At 33.9% G+C, this 21693-nt stretch overlaps 2 protein-coding genes across 7 annotated transcripts; both read left to right on the forward strand.

The window, feature by feature from the left end:
* Nucleotides 1–3537: 3537 nt before the first annotated feature.
* Nucleotides 3538–4383, forward strand: LOC18048003 (calmodulin). Its single transcript, XM_006443898.2, has 4 exons — nt 3538–3613; nt 3763–3923; nt 4022–4099; nt 4249–4383. Exons 1-4 carry the CDS (start codon nt 3538–3540, stop codon nt 4381–4383), a joined length of 450 nt encoding a protein of 149 aa, XP_006443961.1.
* A 3629-nt stretch (nt 4384–8012) lies between these two features.
* On the forward strand, nt 8013–9789 carry LOC18049314. Of its 6 annotated transcripts, none has more exons than XR_002906267.1 (3): nt 8013–8694; nt 9101–9225; nt 9343–9789. XR_002906267.1 is itself a non-coding variant. In XM_006443900.2 (2 exons), the coding sequence occupies exon 1, from the start codon at nt 8074–8076 to the stop codon at nt 8680–8682; it is 609 nt and encodes a 202-aa protein (XP_006443963.1). In that variant the 5' UTR covers nt 8013–8073; the 3' UTR covers nt 8683–8694; nt 9101–9789. The 6 variants fall into 6 exon arrangements, 4 of the variants coding, with proteins under 4 accessions (XP_006443963.1, XP_006443962.1, XP_006443964.1 ...); XR_002906268.1 differs by having other exon boundaries at nt 9154–9225; XM_006443900.2 differs by having other exon boundaries at nt 9101–9789.
* Nucleotides 9790–21693: the final 11904 nt, after the last annotated feature.

Genomic DNA, 21693 nt, shown 5'->3' on the forward strand with positions numbered 1-21693 from the left:
TATTTGCCACATAGGTAAGTAAATATGTATTTAAAAAATAAAATTTATATAGGCTTTTGGAGATGCTCTAAGGTTCTCGTTTTCTTTAATTGCCACGATTACCACTCTGCAGTGGATCCCTTTTTTTTGTGCATTGAAAAGAAAGCTAACGCGCATATTAAAAAATAAAAATGAGACCAAATACGCGTAGATCAACTGATTTAATTCGAGACTTATAAATATAATTGTGTTAAATATTTATTAGAAGAGTTTTACCGTCTTAATAATTTTATTCAGTTTAAATTTAGACCAATTTGAATCTGGATCAGTCGGGATCCGATGTGATCTTCGGATACTAAATTATTTAATATATTTCGCTCAAATTTTGATCAGTCGAAACCCAATGTAATATTCAGATATCAGAATATACAAAAAAAAGGGTATTTTTTTGGGAAGTGCTTACCGATGATGTAATTTTAGAAACCATTCAAGTGGAAAAAGTTATGAAACATAAGTCGAATCTTTAACAACGCGCATTAACATATTCCGTATCGCAAAATGAGAGTAATTATTTTCGAATAGGAATTTGGACATTTTCGTTTTATAATTTAAAGAAGAATGAAATATTTTATTCAAAAATATTGGTGAGAGTGAAGCGATACGATGTTTGTAAGAATAATTCTTCAAAATTGACGACGGGCCAATTTTAGTTATTTGATTCTTTAAAGCGTTAGAAAGTGGTAGATTTGAGTGTTGTTTGGATTTGAATTCGTTTTACGACGAGATCGATCGGTGGGTACCGCATTTGACCCGCACCAGCCGGTAGTGTTTTCCATTTCCATCATCTCGGGGTCAAATAGATTCGGCCGTAATTTCTTAGCGCAACTTGAGTGCTTGCATTCGTAAAATAAAGTACTAAACTTGAGCATCGCTACACATGCTGTATGTAGTTGGGTTATGTACTACATAATTTACATACAGCACATGAATTATGTACTACATAATTTGTAGTACATAATTCATCATTTATTAATAGGCTGTGTAAGATTTTTAAATTAATGATTAAAAAGAAATATAGTTATAACCTATGATACGTATATCATTTGTGCATCTCCATTATGTACATATAATAGTATTGATTTCTATAACCAAATAATAATTTCTTAACAAGTGAGATTATTTTATCAATCTTCTATCATTTTTTTTCCAATTAATACAATAACAAAGTTTCTACAAAGATCCAAAACTTGAATTGATAAATAGCCAAAGCTTATCTTACAAACAATGTAACAAACATCCAATAGATATAGATCATTGATTTTGATATTTCTTAAATCTAATGAATGAAAACAATTTTAACAGGAAATGAGGTGTGGGTGTAATAGTAATTTATAAAAAAAATCATTTTTAATCACATATTTACTTATTTTTTTCAAATAAGTCCTCATTAATTTTTTATAACTAAATAAGTTTGTAGTTCATCTCTTCTACATCTATTTAAAAACTTTATAAAACTTTTGCTGGATTTTTATAAAAATTTAAATGATTATTATATTCATAAAGATTTACAACTTTTGAATAAATTTTAGCACCTTCATTTATAATTTCTTGTTTCTTTTAAGACATAGACTAAATTTTTCTTGTAACACACACACACACACACACACACACACATTCAATCTACTTTCCCATCCTAATACATACCATCAATGTTGTTACATAGATTTTGTAATCTAAATTTATTATTCTAAATTATGAGAGATATTACATATGATAAATATCTCATGAATCTAACGAACTATTAAAAACATGGAACAATGAATAAATTATCAAAACCTCTAATAATTTCATAAAACATAGAAACCAATAAGTTACCGCCTTCTAGTTATAGGCAAAGAGGATTTTTCTATGAAAGATTTCAACCCTTTGATCTAATCAATGATTCAGAAATGTGGAGAAATAATAAATTAAATTGAATGTCACAATATTTATTAAATAAATTAAGAAACACAAATGTATCTATAAATGATATAGAAGGTGTAAATAAAATATTATAAATTAATAATTTCAATGAAGAAAATAAAAAATAAATTAAAAAGTTAAGAGATTAACTGAGTAAAGAATTTAATAAAGTTAAACAATTAATAAAAGACTTCAATATTGAAAATTATGATATATTAAAGTAAGAGATCATTAATGTAATTAATAAAAAACTTAATAGATATAAGATTAAACAAGTTAGAGATTAAATTAAATAAAATAGAAAAAATTATTGAGCAACTTAGTACTAAATTTACTATAAATATAAATAGAAAATTTTAAAAAAATTAAACTTCTAACAATACTATTGCCTGGCTGTAACTTGGGCTTTAAAGTAAAACTTAAAACCTTATTGATGTTTTTAATAATTATTATCTTTTCTAAGGATTTAAGAAATTTTAGCTGTAACGTACAACTAATGTAAGATAAACTTTACCTTCAAAATATATGGGATCGTTTGGTATGCCGAATTAGATTGGATTGGATTGGATCAGATTAGATAAGATAGGATTGGATTGGATAATACTGGATTATATATAATATTATGTTGTGTTTGGTATGCCATGAGATTAGCTAGTAAATAATAATGTCTTATATATTAATTTATTAAAATCATTGTAGATTTACTTTAAAATGACATGTAATATAATCTAACTTAAATCAATAATTATTGGTCAATTTATAAAAAAAATACAAAATCTTCCTTTATTTTTTTTTAATATTTAACATGTTATAGTTTTTAATTCCATGAATAGTAGAGAACAAAGTTTTATCTTAGAAAATGTAATCCCAGGAGTCCCCTTGGGATGAAATTTTGCCACTATTGGGATTATGTGGTGGGCCCATTATTGTTACCCTACCTTTACTTTTTTTATACCAAACATGATATAAAGATTATTTTACACTAAAATTATCCAATCCCATGATATATAAATAAAACCAAACGGTCACTATGTGTGTACGTTGATCTCACTATTGTACCAAAAAAGACAAATGAAATTTACTTGTATGTAGTACGCTACCTTAATTATATATTATGGAACAAGCTAGCTATCACCCTCATTGCCTTTTTGACCCATTCTGATTCTTCTTTGAAATCGGATGAGTTTTATGAACATCTTGATCTTAGAAATTAGAAAATGAAAGCTCCCCAGAAAATTTCAGCCTTAGTTGACTAATAAAATGAAAGCTCCCCGGATTGGAGCAATATGAAAATTTCTTAATCCCATCGTTGACGTGAGACTATGTCCTCAAGAAAATTTCAGCCTTTTTGAATGGAAATTATTAATCCCTTCTCAAGCGTGTCTCTCTGACTGTTTCTTCAAGCCCCGCCCCAACGTCGATTCTTACATATATATATATTAACTAAGACTAATTCTTGCTCACCATTAATTAGCCTGCGCCAAACCAACCATCTTCATAGCTTAATTCCCCAGCTAACACCACTTTCTTTTCTCATCTTTCAGCAAAAGAAATAAAATTAGTTTTTGATCATTACTTTGTTATTCAAAACCAAACATGGCCGATGCATTAACAGAAGATCAAATTGCTGAGTTCCAGGAAGCCTTTTGCATGATTGACAAAGACTCCGACGGTGTGTTAATTCATTAGGTGTTGACAGTGTGCACACGTTCTATAGCTAATCATTTTGGTTTTTTTTTTTTTAATAGTGCTGTGGCTTCATTTTATTAATTCGTTATCAATGGTGTTGTGTGTATTTATATTATATCATAATATATGTAGGTTTAATTACCATGAAAGACCTTGCAACAGTGATCCAATCAGCACAGGATGAACATCCTAGGAAAGAAGAAGTTCAAGAGATGATTAGTGAAGTTGATTTTGATGGAAATGGGTCCATCGATTTTTTAGAGTTTTTGACTATCATGGGAAGAAAGATGAAGGTTACAACATACGTATCTGTATATATGAATATCAAATTAAATTGATGCATATGTTTTGGTGCAAATTAACGAACATGAATTGTTATTTATTTTATCAGGAAAATGTTTCTGAAGAGCTAAAAGAAGCCTTTAAAGTATTTGACAGAGATCAAGATGGGTTCATATCAGCAGCTGAGGTAAATGTGCATATCAACCACTATACAGTACACGTATCATTTTTCCACTAATATGAAACCAATCTAGCTAGTAGTATTAATTTATTTGTGATGTGTAGTTTTACTTGATCAATTTCTCCCTGCACAATAACGATTTTGTGTGCATGCAGCTAAGGAATGTAATGATGAATTTGGGTGAAAGACTGAGCGATGAAGAAACTGAGCAAATGATCAGAGAAGCTGATTTAGATGGTGATGGTCTCGTCAGCTTCGAGGAATTTGCAAGAATGATGATGGCATTCTGATTATTGGTTGGGTCCTAATATTTCATATGCAGAATTCTTGTATTTGTGCAGATCTTTTAAAAATCCTATTCTCTGTTACGTCATACGTCTACGTTAATGTAAAGTTTATTCAATAAAATGCTGGTAGCATTTACTTATACATATATAAAACTGTAATATGTTGAGATGATTAAACTATTTAACAGAGCCAAAACAACATATAAAATTTGAATTAGGCTTTGATCACCTTTCTACCTCTTATATAAGGAAAAAAAAATCATACAATTATAAATAGATAGTAAATTTTTGATATTTTAGAATGAAATTGTTATTATTAAGAAAAACAAAATGATGTACGGTAAAGCCTTTACAAAATAAATTGTTGGGACTAAGAAAAAAAATCATCTTAGTAAGGATATGTATTTATTAATAAATAAATAATTTATTAATTTATCATCAGATTTAAGAAGAGTTTTTATGTTTTATATTTTATAGTATCATCTTAGTACGTATATCATTCATTTGAGTTTTTGACCAAGAAACATGAATTGTGTATATACAAAAAAGAGAAATTGTTAAATTTTAGAACATCTACATAAAAATTTATGTCAGTACATTGTACTTAGACATAAAATTGATGTACATATTTTTCAAATTTAACACCCTATATGATAAAGTATTTGATATTCTTAAAGTATGTATAATATAAACATGTAGAATATAAACTCTATAAATGCATCATTAGTTTTATTTTTAGTTTCAAATATTAGATATATATTTTGGAAAATAGTTGAATTGAGAAAACTTAAGTTATCAAGAAAAAAATCCTTAATATTATGAACTTTATATGTTCTTAAAAAATTATTATCTTATACATTTAGTAAAATTATTAGTTCAGTACATTAACCCAAGTCAAAATTGAAAGATTTTATTACTTAATCAAGATTATCAATTTATCGAATATTCGTTTATTAAGGTTTTACTATATATAAACAAATCAATTTTTACTTTCTCAAATAGTCTCCTAAATTGTCTCAAGATTTGACCATTTAATTGTACATCAGTTTCTTTAAATGACTACTTGAGTTCTAATCATGGACAAATAGGAATAAAACAATAAAAAGATGAGTCTATTAGTACTTTTAAAATAGACATTGAACGTTCTTATGGATATCTTAGTAAAATTTTATTAAAAATAAAATTCTTCAATGTATATTAAAATAAATTTATTATTAAGGACAATTTAGAAAAATAAATTAAAATACTTTTACCCGCAAACCACTAAATGTTTACATATCACATGTGAGTTTCAAATAAATATCAAATCTAATCTATCATTCAAAGAATATAAAAAGTATTTATTCATAGAAACGCAAATCGTTATTTTGAAAAGATTTTTTTTCATTATTTGAAAATATTTATTGATACCATTATTTTATTTCTTCATTCACAAATCTTCACGGGTAAACTGATTCTGATCCAGTCATCCCACCAACCCTTCTTAATTGAATAGGAATCGTTCGTTGATATTTAATATTTTTAAATCTTTAATGTAGTTGTTGAATATCTGATCTGTGCATGAGAGAAAATAATTAAGGGTTATTTCAGTACTTATAAGAGTGTGTAAAAGTAAAATTTTAAATTTTAAATTTATCAAATAAGTGAACAAAGTAAAAAAAATATTTCAAAATATATTTTTGAGTACAAATTTCCCGACTCATAATAAAATGGACAAGGATCACTTCTTAGTTTTTTTTTTCCCTCTCTTAGTCTCTCCTAATAAAATAAGTGGTTATAAGTGAATTTTAAATTTTGATATTGACAATCAAACTGATTTGTTTTGTTTTATTTGCAATTAAGCCATTTTTTTTAATTAGATCTAAGAGACTATTAGAGATTAGGAAAGAAAAAGAGAATCATAATCCTAATAAAATCGAACTTCCCCTACCTTGAATTGAAATAAAAAAAATTGATAGTTATTTGTTTATGTCTCATCACTTTAGCGTTAAAATAAAGGTATAAAACTACAAGCTAAACTATGTTAGAATATCATTAAAAAAATAAATAAATAACATTTTACTACTTATTTAAAGAGGCACATCAACAAAAATAGTTCTAAAAGACTCTCCAAAAAAATTCTTTAAATGAGATAATATTGATCTTTTTACATCTTATTTGGAGCGTATTTTAAAGTTTTTAATTTAGTATTATATTATTTTTTATCTCATTATTTTTAAAGAAAGAAAAGTTTTATAATTGCTATCATTTTTGTGGTGGAATGAGTTTGATTAAAATCACATAACTTTTTTTTAGAGATGACTTTTTTTTTTACTTTTATATTTGTCACATAGATAAATAAATAAATATTTAAAGAGTTAAATTAGAAAAAAAATTGTTATGCTTTTATATATATAAGGGCAATTTATCGTCAGCCTCTAATTGTTTCGACATTTAGCACCGGCCACCCACATCTTTCGACCATGTGTACCACGCCCCCATTTCCGTCAAAAAATCAGTTAATTCTAACGGTTCAGGCTGCTATTAACCTAAAAGACCATACTACCACTGTTTTAAATTAAATTGATATATAAGTACTAAAATACCCCTTACAACTTAAAAAATTAACATTAAGAAATAAAGATTTATTATAACGATATTTATTTTTATATTTTTTTACAATTAAATTGAAACGAATTTTTTTTTTAGTATCATAACAAAATTGTAAAAGGGGGAAACTTCAAAATGAGAGACAAAGCATGATTCCAAAAGGAAAGAAGAAAATCAAATACAGAATCATCATCAGATTACAAAAAAATTCCAATATTAAAGAAACCTAATCTAATTATGCCAAACACTTGCAGTAAATTTCATTGTAAAAGTCTATTACAAAAGACCCAAACTAAGAAAATTTAACAAAAAGGAATCCAAAAATAAAAAATCCTAAAACGAAAGATTTCAAACCCTAAATCAAATTATAGAGGTGGCGGAGACGGCAACAGCTTCAAGTGGTGGCGTCGGCGGTTCCATGCAGTAGTTGAGGCGATGGTTTCGAGCGATGGCAGATCACGCAGCGCGCCATTTTGTTGTTGTCGATTCAAGCCGGTGGTTGATCACTCCGACAGACACCAGTAGTAAAAGACAAGAAGAAAAAAAAGGAGAAGGAGAAAGAGAATGAGAAGAAAAAAGAAGTAGAAGAAGAAGAAGAAGAAGAAGAAAAAGGAAGAAGAAGAAGAACGAAGGAATACCGACGAGAAAAAGAAGAGGAAGGGAAAAAAAAGAAAAGAAAAACAAAACATAGAAAATAAAAAGAAACGAAGGATAAAAGAGTTCGTTCTTAAAAAATTATCATTTTATCTTTTTTTTTTTTGGTTAAGTTAACGATAGATTGACGGAAATGGGGGCGTGATGCACATGGTCGAAAGATATGGGTGTGCCGTACTAAATGTCAAAATATTTTTGTGGTAGAATGAGTTTGATTAAAATAATATAACTTTTTTTTTAGAGATGGACTTATTTTTTTTACTTTTATATTTATCACATAAATAAATAAATAAATAAACATTTAAAGAGTTAAATTAGAAAAAAAATTGTTATGCTTATATATATATATTATTATAAGTTGTTTATAATAACTTAACTACTACCACTAATCGAATCGTCTGATTGGTTGATGCCAGATGATGACAATTTGCTGCTAGTGCTGAATGGAAAATGGACAGTACGGGGACAAATTCTAACATGGAGGAATATTCAGCCGCATCGACGGTTATCAAATTCGATAAACCAATCCCATTACTACGGGGGCCCGTCCCACACGACGACCCATCGAGCGGCTCATATCTCCTCGCTTTCAGGAGCCACCAGTCGTGGGCTTCGGCGTACGAATCCTGCGAGTCCAAGGTACTCTCGCAGTGCGAACATGGCGCTAGGATCGGTTGCTCCGTCAATGCGTCCAAAAAGTGCAAGCCTCCTTGGTGGCGAAACCTAATTGGACAAAGACCCGCCGACTTCAAGGAGCGTGAGGACTGCGAAGTGCGTGAAATGGAAGCGTGTTTGATTGTCGCCAAGGACAAGTGCGCGGGCTTTGCGAAAGACAGATTGTTGAGGCCGTTTCAAGATGCGAGAATTGCGGGGAGAGTGGGGCCCAAGGAGGTCGAGAAGTTGGTTTGCTGGGCGTCGTTGCCTGAGACTGAGAGGAGTTTGTGGAGGGATTTGATTGGCTCGGAATGGCTGGGTGAGCGCGAATTTAGGGTTAGGACGAATTATAGGGCCGCTGACTTGCTTGGCTCTGATAACAATTACAAACGCTTCTTGGGTTAATGATCTGCAAAGGTATGATTATCTATCTGTTTAACTTAGTTTTTCATTATATGCAAGCATGTTCGTCAATATTGTCAGATTAGCGATGATAGAGCTTATTGAATTAGGGAATTATAGAATATCTTTATGTCCAACTGTTAAATCCTGAGTGACTGGCTATTGGTAGAATCTCCTTGTGATTGTCTGCTCTCTACAAGTAACACAGTGACTTTTAATTCTGGGTAATGTTAGCATGTAAGTTGTTTCACGGGCATCTTAGTACTGCATATTAGTTTTATGCCGGTGTTTCTTTGCTGTTTTAATGTATACCCTTTCAAAGTGATTCTCTCATGTCTAGTTTTTCTCGGCAGCTCTTCCTTTGTTTTATTTTCAAACAATTAACTTTTTCTACTTTGTTTTATTATTATTATTTTTTAAGTACTTAACTATGAGAGAAAACTAAGCTGCCCAGGAGCACACCTTGAATTGTAGGAATCTGATTTTTATGATGGTTCATACCACAATCATGAGTGAGAGTGACGCTGAAACTGCAGACTGCATTTGGTACTCTTTTTCGCGTTATTGACATCTATTTTGTTGCTATTTGGACATTACAGCTCTGAGCTCATGGTAATCTGTATATTTCTTTATTCATCAAAATGCATTGCGGGTAATTATCAGGTCATTATGCCAGCACCACAACAATCAGTCAAATCACCACAATCATAACTGCTTCCTCTATCTTCTCCCGTTGCAAATTTGCTCTCTATGTCCATTACAAGCACCTTTGCGAAGTGACTTGTGTTTTTTGGTTACAACAGCCATTAGACAACAGCCAATTGGCACTGGTTTTCTGAAAAGCTGGATGAGTGTTATTATCAGCACCCTGCACCACCAATATTTTCACACTGAAAATATTGTCCTGTTTTGGTTTGTTTTCATTTCTGTCTTCAAGAAATTTCTGCCCCTTGATCTAGGAATCACTTAGTAATTTCTGTTTCAATAACTAAATGTGTGATTATTGCTTCATTTTAATTAGTTAGTGTACTCTTGTAATATCTTTTCATTTCAATCATAACCATCATGCGAATTACAGCTGCATTTGTGCTAATGTTCCCCAAGCTAGCATTCCAGAACATTGTATTTGTATATATATAATAGGATTGATAGCCTGTTGCCATGATTTGGAGTTGGCATAACAATTTTAGGTAGTCAAATAATCCAATGGACAGGGGCTCTACTCGGCCATGAAGAGCCGGTTGGTGTTTTTGAAGGGCTTGGACAGTAGTTCCTATAAGAGTGGATCTTTTAACACCCCTCCAAAATGCTTATGACGCCCTTTTTCAATTTTATTTTCTAAAAATACTCAATTTAATTTATACAATACAAAATCACAAATTAAAAATCAATCATCTTGCCATAAAACTTCACACTATGAAGAGAATTTTTTAATATATAAAAGAGATGCAAATCCTAAAATCTTAAATTATTTTCTTATTACATAGTTTTTACCTCCATAGTACTAAATTATCACAAATTTCTAAATCTTTAAATAGTTTTTCAATTAAAATTTAAAATATAAATATATATTATGAAGTGAGGAGGGTGAAAAGGTTTGTAAAAAGATAACTTATTATTTAATTGAATTTTCATTCAAAATAAGATATGAATTCATTTGTCTTTGGTTGTTAGATAATTTTATTTAAAGGAGGCTTTGTGAGGAATTTTCCTTTTTTGGTAAGGGGTTTTATGAGGAATTTAAAAGTGTGTCAAAGAGACCTACTCTAGCAGATTTGTCCTTTCATAATTTTTTTTCTCAGAGCTATTGGCACCCTTCAAAAATCCTCTTAAAATCCCCACTTTTGTATGTACCCTTTTTTAAGCCTAAGATGCAAGACTTTTTTTTTTTTTTTTTTTTTTTTAATTACCAAATCTTGGCACATGCATCCAATGGAGGAAAAAAAAAAAAATGCAACAAGAGGTTGATTATCAGCAATTGAATCGCCAATTTTTGTTTATAATTTGTTGTATACCTGCATGAATTAATTGTAAGTATGGTAATGTACATCCTTATGCTTCCAGTCTCCTGTTTAAACACTGAACAAGAGAAAAATCTTAAAAAGAGAATATTCACTGTTCATCATCATACAAATTTCATTCGCTTTTCTGTTTCAAGATTTCTTTTTTTGTTTTGAACTCCCAATTTCACTAGAGTTTTTGTTTTAACCACCACTCCTACATTTCATAAGTGTAATAATCTATTTCTTTATCTTTGCCCCCACTTCTTTTCTTCTATAAATTCAAGCAGAGAGACTCCACTATTTCTGGAATTGAAGAAGGGTATTTAGGGAATTAACATAGATTTTATTGGGAAAAAAAGCGATTTCTTTTAAAAGGGTGAGGCTATTTGAACCCATAATTTTACTAATTAAACTTGTTTTCTCAATAAATCCACCATTAAAATTTAGATATTAGATTTTTACTACATATACCCTATAAAAATCTAAAAAATAACCTCAACTAAAATATTATTCTTTTTATTTTTTTTACACCCATTATTAACTTCTCTATTTTTACTTGGTCAGTCTCTGTAGCCTCTCCAAAACAGGTAATTTCTTTTTCTAACTTCCTGTAGAGTTCAATTTCTTTTTAATTAATTGACAAGAGATTAAAGCCTAAACATGGGCCATCTTCTTAAAACCCATGACAAATTGAACTTTTTTTGTTTTCTCCCGCCCTTGTGGTTTTGTTTCATATATAATAATAATACTATCGGCTTTATCGAACGGATTTTAATATAAAATAACGTCTTCATAGTGTAGGGTAAGAACATGACATACAAGAAATCTAGCAGCTGTGCCTGTAATTGTTCTTTGCTTTGTTTCTTAATTACCAGAATTTGAAGTTTATGTAAAGAAGAAGAGAAGAAAAAAAAAAAAAAAAAAAGCAACGTCAAGTTCTTTCTTAAGTAAAACCTACAAAGAGAATTATAGTTCTTTGTTTTGGGAATTCTTCTATAAACTAGTTTACATTTTTTTTATTTTTCATTAATGAATCCATAGGCATCAGAGAAAGAGTAGATATGGTTTATCGAAAAATGGGTATAATTAAATTACAGTTTTTATTTGTTTAAATTTTATTGTTCTTTATGTAATTTTATTTAAGGATAAATTAATAATTAAAAATTTTGTTGAATGATGGGTACAAAGAGCAAATTAATGGGTTCAAATAGCTTCACCCCTTGTAAAATTATTTGAGGGGTACAGTGAGAAAAAGGGGTTTTAAGAGGATTACCGAGGGGTGCTAGTAGCACTTCTCTTTAGCGAGTGTTCGATTGAAAAAATTTGGGTTTTCGCTCTGGGGCGGAATTTGGCTTTGGTTCAGACCTAAGCACTTGTTAATTGGACTCGTCCAAAAGAGAAATTGGGCTTGGAGTGTAGCCGGCGTCGCCGGTCACTATGAATTTGAAGCTAATGGGCTACGCTGATATGATTGAGTAGCTGTCATCATGCGATGACAATATTTGACGCTTTTAGAAATTGATTTTCGCAAGCCACACAATTCCTCCAAAATATTAAATTCTTATCTTGGCTGCTTGGAACTTGGGCCCCTATTCTAGTAAAACTAAAGCAAACTAAAGCAGTGTTTTCTGACTTGCAAATGAATTTATCTATTTTGACAAAACGTTATCATAGACGAATCATTTTCCTGTCAAAATTCTGGGATTCCAAGTCCAATTTGGGTTTTTTGAAATAAGATTTTATTACTAGTAGACCAATGTTATCTCCAAATCACCTCGCATCAAGCAGTTTACAGACAAGTTTTGCAAGTTGAGTGGTGTGAACTGTGAAGCAAACTATCTAAATGATATTGGTTCCTGGTCCAAAATGTTAAAAGAGTCAGATTGTTTTTTTTTATAAGAAACTAGAAAATGTATTAGCGCAAAAGACTTGAAAACTCATAATGGACCAGCTGTCCGTTGACAAAACAGAAACTAGGACTGCTTGTTGCTCAATACAAAAGGCAATTTAAAATCGGATCGTCGACAGCGAAAGTTTGTTTAGCCGTCATTGTTGACATTCACAGAGAAAAACAACAGCCGCAGCAAGAACAACGACAACGGCACGCATTATTAGACAAACCATACCAAAGAAAAATCAAACAATAAAAACGTGGTGGGCAGAAGTGCAGGCCAGAGTTGAAATCTCACTTTGCGTCTGTCATCATTGGCTGTTGCCACGTTCGGTTCATTCTGGCCACTGTCTTGGTCAAAACAGACTCATTAAATTCTCACCAAGATTATTATTAACATCAGATTGCAGATGTCATGTATCTTTCCAAAGTAAACTCAGACACAGCCAGCTCAAGAGGAAACTGCGAGGAAGCTGCATTGACAGCAACTGAAAGAAAACTTTCATTTCCTTTTTTCCAAAGCACGGGCATGTCCGACAATAGATTAACATCAAAGCTGTGTCTGAGTCAACATTGCCCTTTCCGTCACATAAAGAAACCAAAAAACGGGGCTATGTCGACAACTGCCGAAAGGGCCCCAAAAAAAAAAAAAACATAAAAAAATGTACGTTTAATTACCTCACATTCCAGGAAATTGGCACAGTGTGGAAAAGAAGAAAAAAAAAAGAAGAAAAAGGTGGGACTGGAAATTACATTTAGTGTGCGTGCCACTTGTCACAAGCTTTTAACTATTGCGTCGTTGTTAATTGTTTTTCCCGGGAACTTAGTCTTAATTTAAGATGTGTGCTACACGACATTATGAAAAACTTTTACAAATTCTGAGCTTGACCCACTGACCATTTGGCCTTGAATATTGTGTAGTTAGATGAAACAACCGGCAGCTGCAAGTTGAAGTGTGTTACAATATTACACTTGTGCGGACGATTGGCAGTTTAAACTTCAAACCAAGACATTGGTGTCTTAATTTCGTGCATCTCGTGCAACTAAAAAGTAGCTTTTGTTGTTTGTTGTGCTTTATCACCTGAATCCTTTTTCTTTGGTTGAAACGCCAGCCAGCAAAGGAAACAGGGGAGGAATAGTGGATTTAGTTGAATTCTTTTATCTTTTGTGGTTGCGTTTTTCGTTTTAACAAGTTTAGTCCACTCACGTTTCTTGACGCCATAGTAAATGTAAAGACTCTATCACTAAGACAAAGACCCATTGATAGTTTAGGTTTTTAGATATTTATATTTAAATAGAAAAAAAAATGTAAAGACTCTATGGCTGAGACAAAGACCCATTGATAGCTTAGATTTTTAAATATAAATATTTAAATAAAAAAATAAACTTTTGTGAATATTATATGAATAGGTAAACATTTGACCCATAAGTTAATATTATGTTAAAAAAATCTATTAAATATAATTATTTTTTAAATTATAAAACTTAATTCTTTTTTATTTTAATTTACAAAGACATAAATGTTAGATAATCATTTTAAGATATTTTTAATTTATAAAAATAAATAAGATATTAATTATATTTAGATATTAAAAAATAAAAAAATAAATAGACTATTCAAACATTTATATTATGATTTATCCATACTTCAAAAAAAAAATCAAATTCATTTAAATTTTGAGTAAAAAAATAAATGCGACATTAAATTGATGGTTGACGAACGTAAATATTTCTCAATGAAGGGAATATTCAAGTTAAAAATTGTATTGACGTAAACTTTAAGTTACCGGAATAAATTTTTTTTTTTTTTTTTAAAAAAGAAGAGTACTCTCTGTTTTGAAAGAATTGTACGAAGATGAATTGATTATCGTTCGTCCCTACTCGTTAGTACTTTGGTAAGAGCATGAATCACGCCAGAAAATGACAAAATCCGTACATTCAACGCAAAACATAAAATTGGCCAGGGATTCCTCCAAGTGTTACCGTACTCATATCAAACAAAAATATTAATAATTTTTTTGCTCCTGATTTGAGCCCATCGGTGAAGGCATGTCCGGCCAGGCGGCAATTCCGGAGGCTACATGATAAATCCAAACGTATATGGACAAAAGTAACATCGAACAAAATTTCTCGAGACAAATGATATTCATAAATTCATTTGCTTATTTGTCCGACTTCTTTTAAGAAATCCGATATAATATTGTTAAACTTGCTACAAAATAGTGATTGTAAGTTTTTTTTTTTTTTTTAAGTGCCATTTGAATACAGCAAATACATATGAATTGGTTGTATTCAACCGGGAAATTTCCCACCTCTGGATGTCAAACTTGCTGAATTCATCTTGTAAGATTAATATATATTATACTTCCACAAAGACAAAGCAGCTGTCGAATCTAAATTAAGCCTAAACCTATTCAGATTCCAAATGGATGTTGTTCTAATTCCAGGACTTTCATCCTCACCGGCTAACTAGTAATTGTGTGAATGTTATATGTTGATGCGAGATTCTGGTTCTCCTCGTTCTACGACCAGGGTCTCTGCTCGATCAACTTTACCACGACCAGGATCTCTCCTCGTAAAGCTTCTTCTCCAGAAGTTCCTGCGCACACAGACATGTCAGAGTACGCCGGTTGTTTTCCCAGCGCAAACCCTCCGACGCTCAAGTCAGATATGAAGGTTCGGGGAACGCTTGCCACAAATCTTATGGCTGTTAGGTTGTTTTCTCTCTTCCTTATGTTTCGACCCGATTCTGATCGTCGTTCCCGGATTCTCTGGTCCCACGCTCACTGTCTCTAGCTCCTCTACAGGTTCTTGTCTGCCCTTCTTGCTTTCCACTCGGGTGTTAAGGGATGTTATCTGCATTGCCTCCTTTGCTGCCGAGGAGTAGCAGCTTCTAGCGATTCTCTGGTCCCCTCGTACCACACCAACTACCCCGTTCACCCGGTACTTGAGAGCCAGATAATAGATGGACAATACCGCTTTGCTCATCCTTAGAAACGGCCGACCTAGGATCATCTGGTAAGGACCTTCTTCATCCACCACCACAAAGTCCAGTATCATTGTCCTTTCCGTCGGGGAGCTCCCAATCGTGATAGGCAGCTCGACCACGCCCAGAGGGACTAGCTTTCCCCCTCCGAACCCCTTTAAGGAGGTATTGGTGTATTCCAACTTTCGGTCGGCTATTCCCATCTCCTCCAAAGTTGACTTAAATAGCACATCAACTGAGCTCCCTGTATCAATCAATATCCGGTCAAACTTCTTGCTAGCGACCGTAGCCTTGATGACCAAAGCATCCTCGTGGGGGTATAGAATCCCTTCCTCGTCTTCATCTGTCCACATGATTGGCACTTGCCTGACCCTTACTCGTTTGGCTACTGGGGTGTTGAAGAATACCTATTTGCTGGTCATGGCGTATCTAGCATAATTCTTCCTCGACCTGTTGGAATCTCCGGCCAATGTCGGGCCCCCAGCTATCACCCTTACTGCAGGCTGCTCGCGCTTCAAGCTCCTTTCACTCTGCTCCCCTTCACTTGTTGAGGCTACCATTGGGAAGGTCCCATCTATAAACTCGTCCAGATAGCGATTTCTCACCAAATATTCAACCCGGGTCTTAAGATCTTTGCAATCTGCTGTGGTGTGGCCATGAGTGCCATGGAACTTACAATAGCGTCCCCTATCCTTCCTGTTGGGTAGCTTTGTTATTGGGGCAGGGGGGTACAACAATCCTCGATCCTTTATGACCTTGTAAACCTCGGCCAGGGACATCTTCAAGGAAGTATACCGTCCATAGTCCTGGTTCTGGTCGATCAGGTGCACTGCCCTTTCTCTATTTGCTCCATTCTGAGTTGGAGGCGGTGGCAGCACTTCTGGTCTGCTCCCTCTACTACCGTGGGAGTGTTGATGAAGACCACCATATGCCGAGTCATACCTTCTTCAAGGCTCCCTAGCTGGGGAACGAGGAGGTTGAGCCCTGCTGAACTGGTACTGTGGTGGCCTCTGATAAGGTTGGTAAGCAGTTACCCGACCTCCTACTCCACTACCCGAGGTCTGGTGGTCTCTCCTCCTGATCGGCCCATTTCCTGGTAATGCTCTCTTCTCTTTCCTCCCCAACCCTTCTAACTGGTCTGTTTTAATCCGTGCGGCATTCTCCTCTTCAATCTCAATGTCTCTCTTAGCCTGCTCGTATGCGGCCGCATAAGTCTGAATAACTGGGCTCCTTAAGTTGTACCACAGCCTTCCTATCTTCACCCCTTCTTTCAATCCCCTTAACGCCTGAGGGTGGTTGAAGGCTCCCAAGTCGAGGACAGCACGATGAAACCTCTTGATGAATTCCCGAAAGGTTTCTTACTCTCCCTGCTTCATGCTTTTCAGCTCCATCATGTCATCCTCTGGTGCCATTGCCCCACTAAACTGCTTTGCAAATTCCTGGTACATCTGCTCGAAGGTTTTGATGCTGCCCTGAGGAAGTTTCCTGTACCACTCTCGTGCACGTCCCTCAAGGGATAGTGGGAACACCCTGCACCTTTGGGATTGAGATAATCCTTGTACCCCAGTTATGTCGTTGAAGCGCTCTATGTGTACCAACGGATCAGTTCTTCCCGAATATCTAAGGTCTGGGAGGCGGAAATCTCTCGGAATAACTGCCCTCATGATCTCTGCTGCGAGCGGTGATTCTCCGTCCAGCATTATCCTCCAACCAGGAGCTCTGCTCCTTCCTTACATGTCACAATTATCTGCGCTAGTCTGCGCACCTCCTCCTCCAGCTGCACTGCACGACCAGGGTCACGTGCTGCAACTTGATCCCGCTTTTGCTCTACATCATGTAAATGTTGCCTCAGCACTGTTTCCTCTGCATTCGCCACCCCATCGTCCTCGTCAAAAATCTGTCTTGCCGGGGACTGCTCTTCCTCTCTATGGAATTCTCCCCGCAGGGTTATGTTACCTCTTTCACCACCATGTCTCCCGGTGGTCTGACTTCTCCTCGTATTATCGGGACCTGGTGCCACTCCATCACATCTCACCCTTTCTTCCTGGGTTACCCTTCGTTCGCTCCGCAGCTCATGCATGATGGTTGTCAAGGTCTCCATCTGCTTTTCCATCCGTTCCATCTGGTCGAACATGGCTTTTTCCCGTGCTTCACTGGCTATCTCCCTCAGCGTCACGGAATCGTTAAGCCTCATATCACCCCCTTGTGCACTACTTCCTCCTGTCTCCATTGCTTTTCAGCTACTTCCCTTCTCTTCTTACTATCAAAAGAAGCTTTTTACTCAGGTCCCCACAGACGGCGCCAAAATGTTGATGCGAGATTCTGGTTCTCCTCGTTCTACGACCAGGGTCTCTGCTCGATCAACTTCACCACGACTAGGATCTCTCCTCGTAAAGCTTCTTCTCCAGAGGTTCCTGCGCACACAGACAGGTCAGAGTACGCCGGTTGTTTTCCCAGCGCAAACCCTCCGACGCTCAAGTCAGATATGAAGGTTCGGGGAACGCTTGCCACAAATCTTATGGCTGTTAGGTTGTTTTCTCTCTTTTAAAATCAAAATTGCTAATCCTTTTACCTTCGTTGGCTACCTTTTTATAGGCTTCCTCTGAATCCCAGTTTTTCGCAGTCTACGTCTGTTATCATCCCACCTCTCGAACGTAGATTCCCCATTTCCGTAGTCGTTGGTGGTTGCGTGGCCTTCGTGCCTAGATTCTCGGGCTGGAGAGCATGCCTCGCCAACTGTCGTTGACCGGGTCTCCTCGAATCAACCCTTAGCAGGAATACAACAGGAATGGCTTTATGCTTCTTACAGGAGATTGGACTCGCGGCTGACGTGCTCGTGGATGAGCAGGGTATTTCTGCTCCTGCTCCCGAGGATACCAGGCTCTTACGGGACACACCGGTTCGCAGAACTCTGCCATCAGATATCTGCTCATCATGCCTGGTCTCGTCGACGTATTTCTCCCAAACATTATATAGAATTTTAATTACAATAGGTAGGCATATTGTTAATTCTTGGGCGAGATTTGCTCAAGTGTGGGAGAAAAAGTTCAGTGAAGAGGGCATGTGGCGAACCTAAAAAGTCATGAACATGGCTTTGTGAACACGTTAATGTTCCCGGATCTCTCTAACATACATTTAATGTATATTACTCCACTCACATGAACAGTGAGTACAGTTGGGACAAGTAGCCCAGTACCAGGAAAGTTCCCCATCCTGACCATTTCCCTTGGCCTGGAGAATAAAACAAATCCGATGTCGGGTGCATTTTATTTAGGTGGTGCTTTGTTAGGAGGAGAGAATGGAAGAGATGGAAGTAATTTAAATTCTCTTTTTATTTCTATTGTTTGGTTTGATAAAATATATAAGAACTTAATTTCTATTAGAATTTAATATCCATCATAATGTAGAATTTTGATTCCACACCAAGTAATGAAGAATTTAAATTCCTCTTATGTTGTAAACTAACGTCTTCAAAATTACCCTTCAACTTTTTAACTTATTTAATGCCATTAATAATAATTATTTATAATTTTATTTTATTGATTTAATATTATAAATAGACTTCTGCCGGAAAGTTGCTAGAACTCTGTTGGACTTCACCGGAAAGTCGCTGAACCTCTGTCAGACTTCATCGGAAAGTCGTCAAACCTCTGCCGAACTTCGCTGGACCTCCACCGGCCGCCATCAGATTGCCATTTTATTTTATATATATTATATCATTATTAATATAAATAATTTAATATTTAAGGTAAGAGATAAATTTGTCTAAATAAAAAAATTGTAATTTCTTTTCTTATCAAATTTTATATCAAACCAAACAATAAAATTTAATTTCACAACTCTTCTCCATTCCTTTCTTCTCCCTTCCTCTCCATTCTGCTATTTTCCTCTCCTGACTTTTCTTCAAACCAAACACCACATTACAGTATTTGGTAAACCATTTTTCTTTACACTTATAGGGTATCTTTGGGCTAATCACTTATAAATTAGATTTGATAATAATCAGTTTTTTTAATTAAATTCATAACATGTTTTGTTTACTTAGATGATGAAATAATTACTTTTCAATAAATTTAGCATACATGTTTGATAAATTGATTTGAAATGTATGGTATCTACAAACAATGACTATTTCGGTGAAAAGTTGAACCGAGCAAATGCACGTTACAACACTTGTGATATGGAGTTTTATACAATGATCTAAGCATTAAAATATTGGCGTTATTATCTAGTTTATAGAGACTTTATTTTATACATTGATCATATTGCGTTGAAACATTTCAATAGTTAAGATTAGTTTTCTCATCAACATGTTACTTCAACTACTTACTTTTGTAGTAAAACATACTTATGGTGAATCCAATAGGGTAGTAGATTGGTTAGTCGAAGATCGTCCTTGTTGACACGAATGCGTAATCAAGCCCTTGGATTTGACACATTTCGAGAGTTATATGCTACTAACTATTTTTTCACTTCTTTATTAGAAGATACTATTGTAGGGTTCTACTCAGATTATCATTTGCATGACGGATTACTTTACAAAGATAATCAATTATGTGTTCCTGAACAAGTTTGAGACTAAAGGTCTTTGCCGAACTATATAACGAAAGATATATAGGTTGTGACAAAACTCTGGCTCTAATAGCCAATACTTATTTTTAGTTTACTATGAGGTGTAATGTTTATCATTATGTCGAGACTTGTCGCATTTGTCAAGTTTCTAAAGGCATTGCAACAAATGCAAGATTATATTTGTCATTGCCAATTCTAACACAACCTTAGAAAGTTTCTAAAGGCATTGCAACAAATGCAAGATTATATTTGTCATTGCCAATTCTAACACAACCTTAGGCTGACATTAGTATTCACTTTGTTTTGATATTACCCCATACTCAGAGGGGTATGGATTTAATATTTGTTATTTTTCATAGATTCTTGAAAATAGCTTATTTCATTACATGCAAGAAGAATGTAGACGCCTTAATTGTTGCTTCCCTATTCTTCAAGGAAGTCTATAAATTGCATGGTTTATTGAGTTCTATGGTATCTAACTGAATTTCTAGTCATTTTAGAGGACATTATTAAAGTTAACTAACATCGTCTGAGTTTCAAAAGTGCTCTTCACCCTTAGATAGACGGTCAAATTAAAATTGTCAACTACTCTTTAGGAAACCATCTATGTAATCTAGTTGGCGATAACTTGGAAACATAAGATCAAAAGTTATACTAAATTGAGTTTACTTATAATCGTTATATTAAGTGTAATATTGATTTAAGTCCTCTTTAGGTGAATTATGGATATAATCCACGAGCACCTATTGACTTAGTCTCAGTTCTAGATTTAGTTTGTAAAAACAAGATAGAAGGCTTTATTAAGCAGCTTAAAAAATTTCATACAACTATAGAAGAGTCTATGAAAAACCACCGAAGGTTATATAAGTGAAGTAGATAAAAGGTGTCGAGCTTTAGAATTTTAGTGGGGGAAGTCATTTGGGTTGTCCTAACCAAAGATAGGTTTTCAATTGGAGAATACAATAAGCTTTCAGCCAGGAAAATTAGACCTTTAGAGATTATAAAGAAAATAAATCCTAACACATACATATTGAAGCTTTTTAGTCATACTCGCACTGCATATGTATTCAATGTCAAGTATCTTATTCGTTTTAGAGGTGATCATGATGAAGATATTGTTGATGACAATACAAATTCGAGGGTGAATTCTCTCTATCCTAGGGTGGTTATACAGATTAGCAATCCCCATCATATTTAACTTAGTTTCCTTACTATCTAAAGTTTATTATTCTTTTTCTTCGTAGTTCAGGACTATGCTTTTCTTTTTCTTCATGTTTAGGTGTTTAGATAATTATTAGTAGTATAAATAACATTCTCTTGTAGCCTTTAAAGGCATATTTAAATTCAATAATATTTTTATTTTGGTTTAGTTAATTTTAGTTATTTTGCAGAATCAATGAGTCTTATCTCTCCTAGATGCACAATATTATTTCAAATCAACGTGAATATAAACCGTTTTTTTAATTTAGTATTCCCTAGAATTAACGGAATATTAGAACATTAAATTTTCCCTGCGTCACGGCAGCTTGTGGTGCAAAACCACTTGATTCTGAGTTAGAGTT

This window comes from Citrus clementina, unplaced genomic scaffold (genome assembly GCF_000493195.1).
Source record: "Citrus clementina cultivar Clemenules unplaced genomic scaffold, Citrus_clementina_v1.0 scaffold_3, whole genome shotgun sequence".
NCBI lineage: Eukaryota > Viridiplantae > Streptophyta > Magnoliopsida > Sapindales > Rutaceae > Citrus > Citrus x clementina.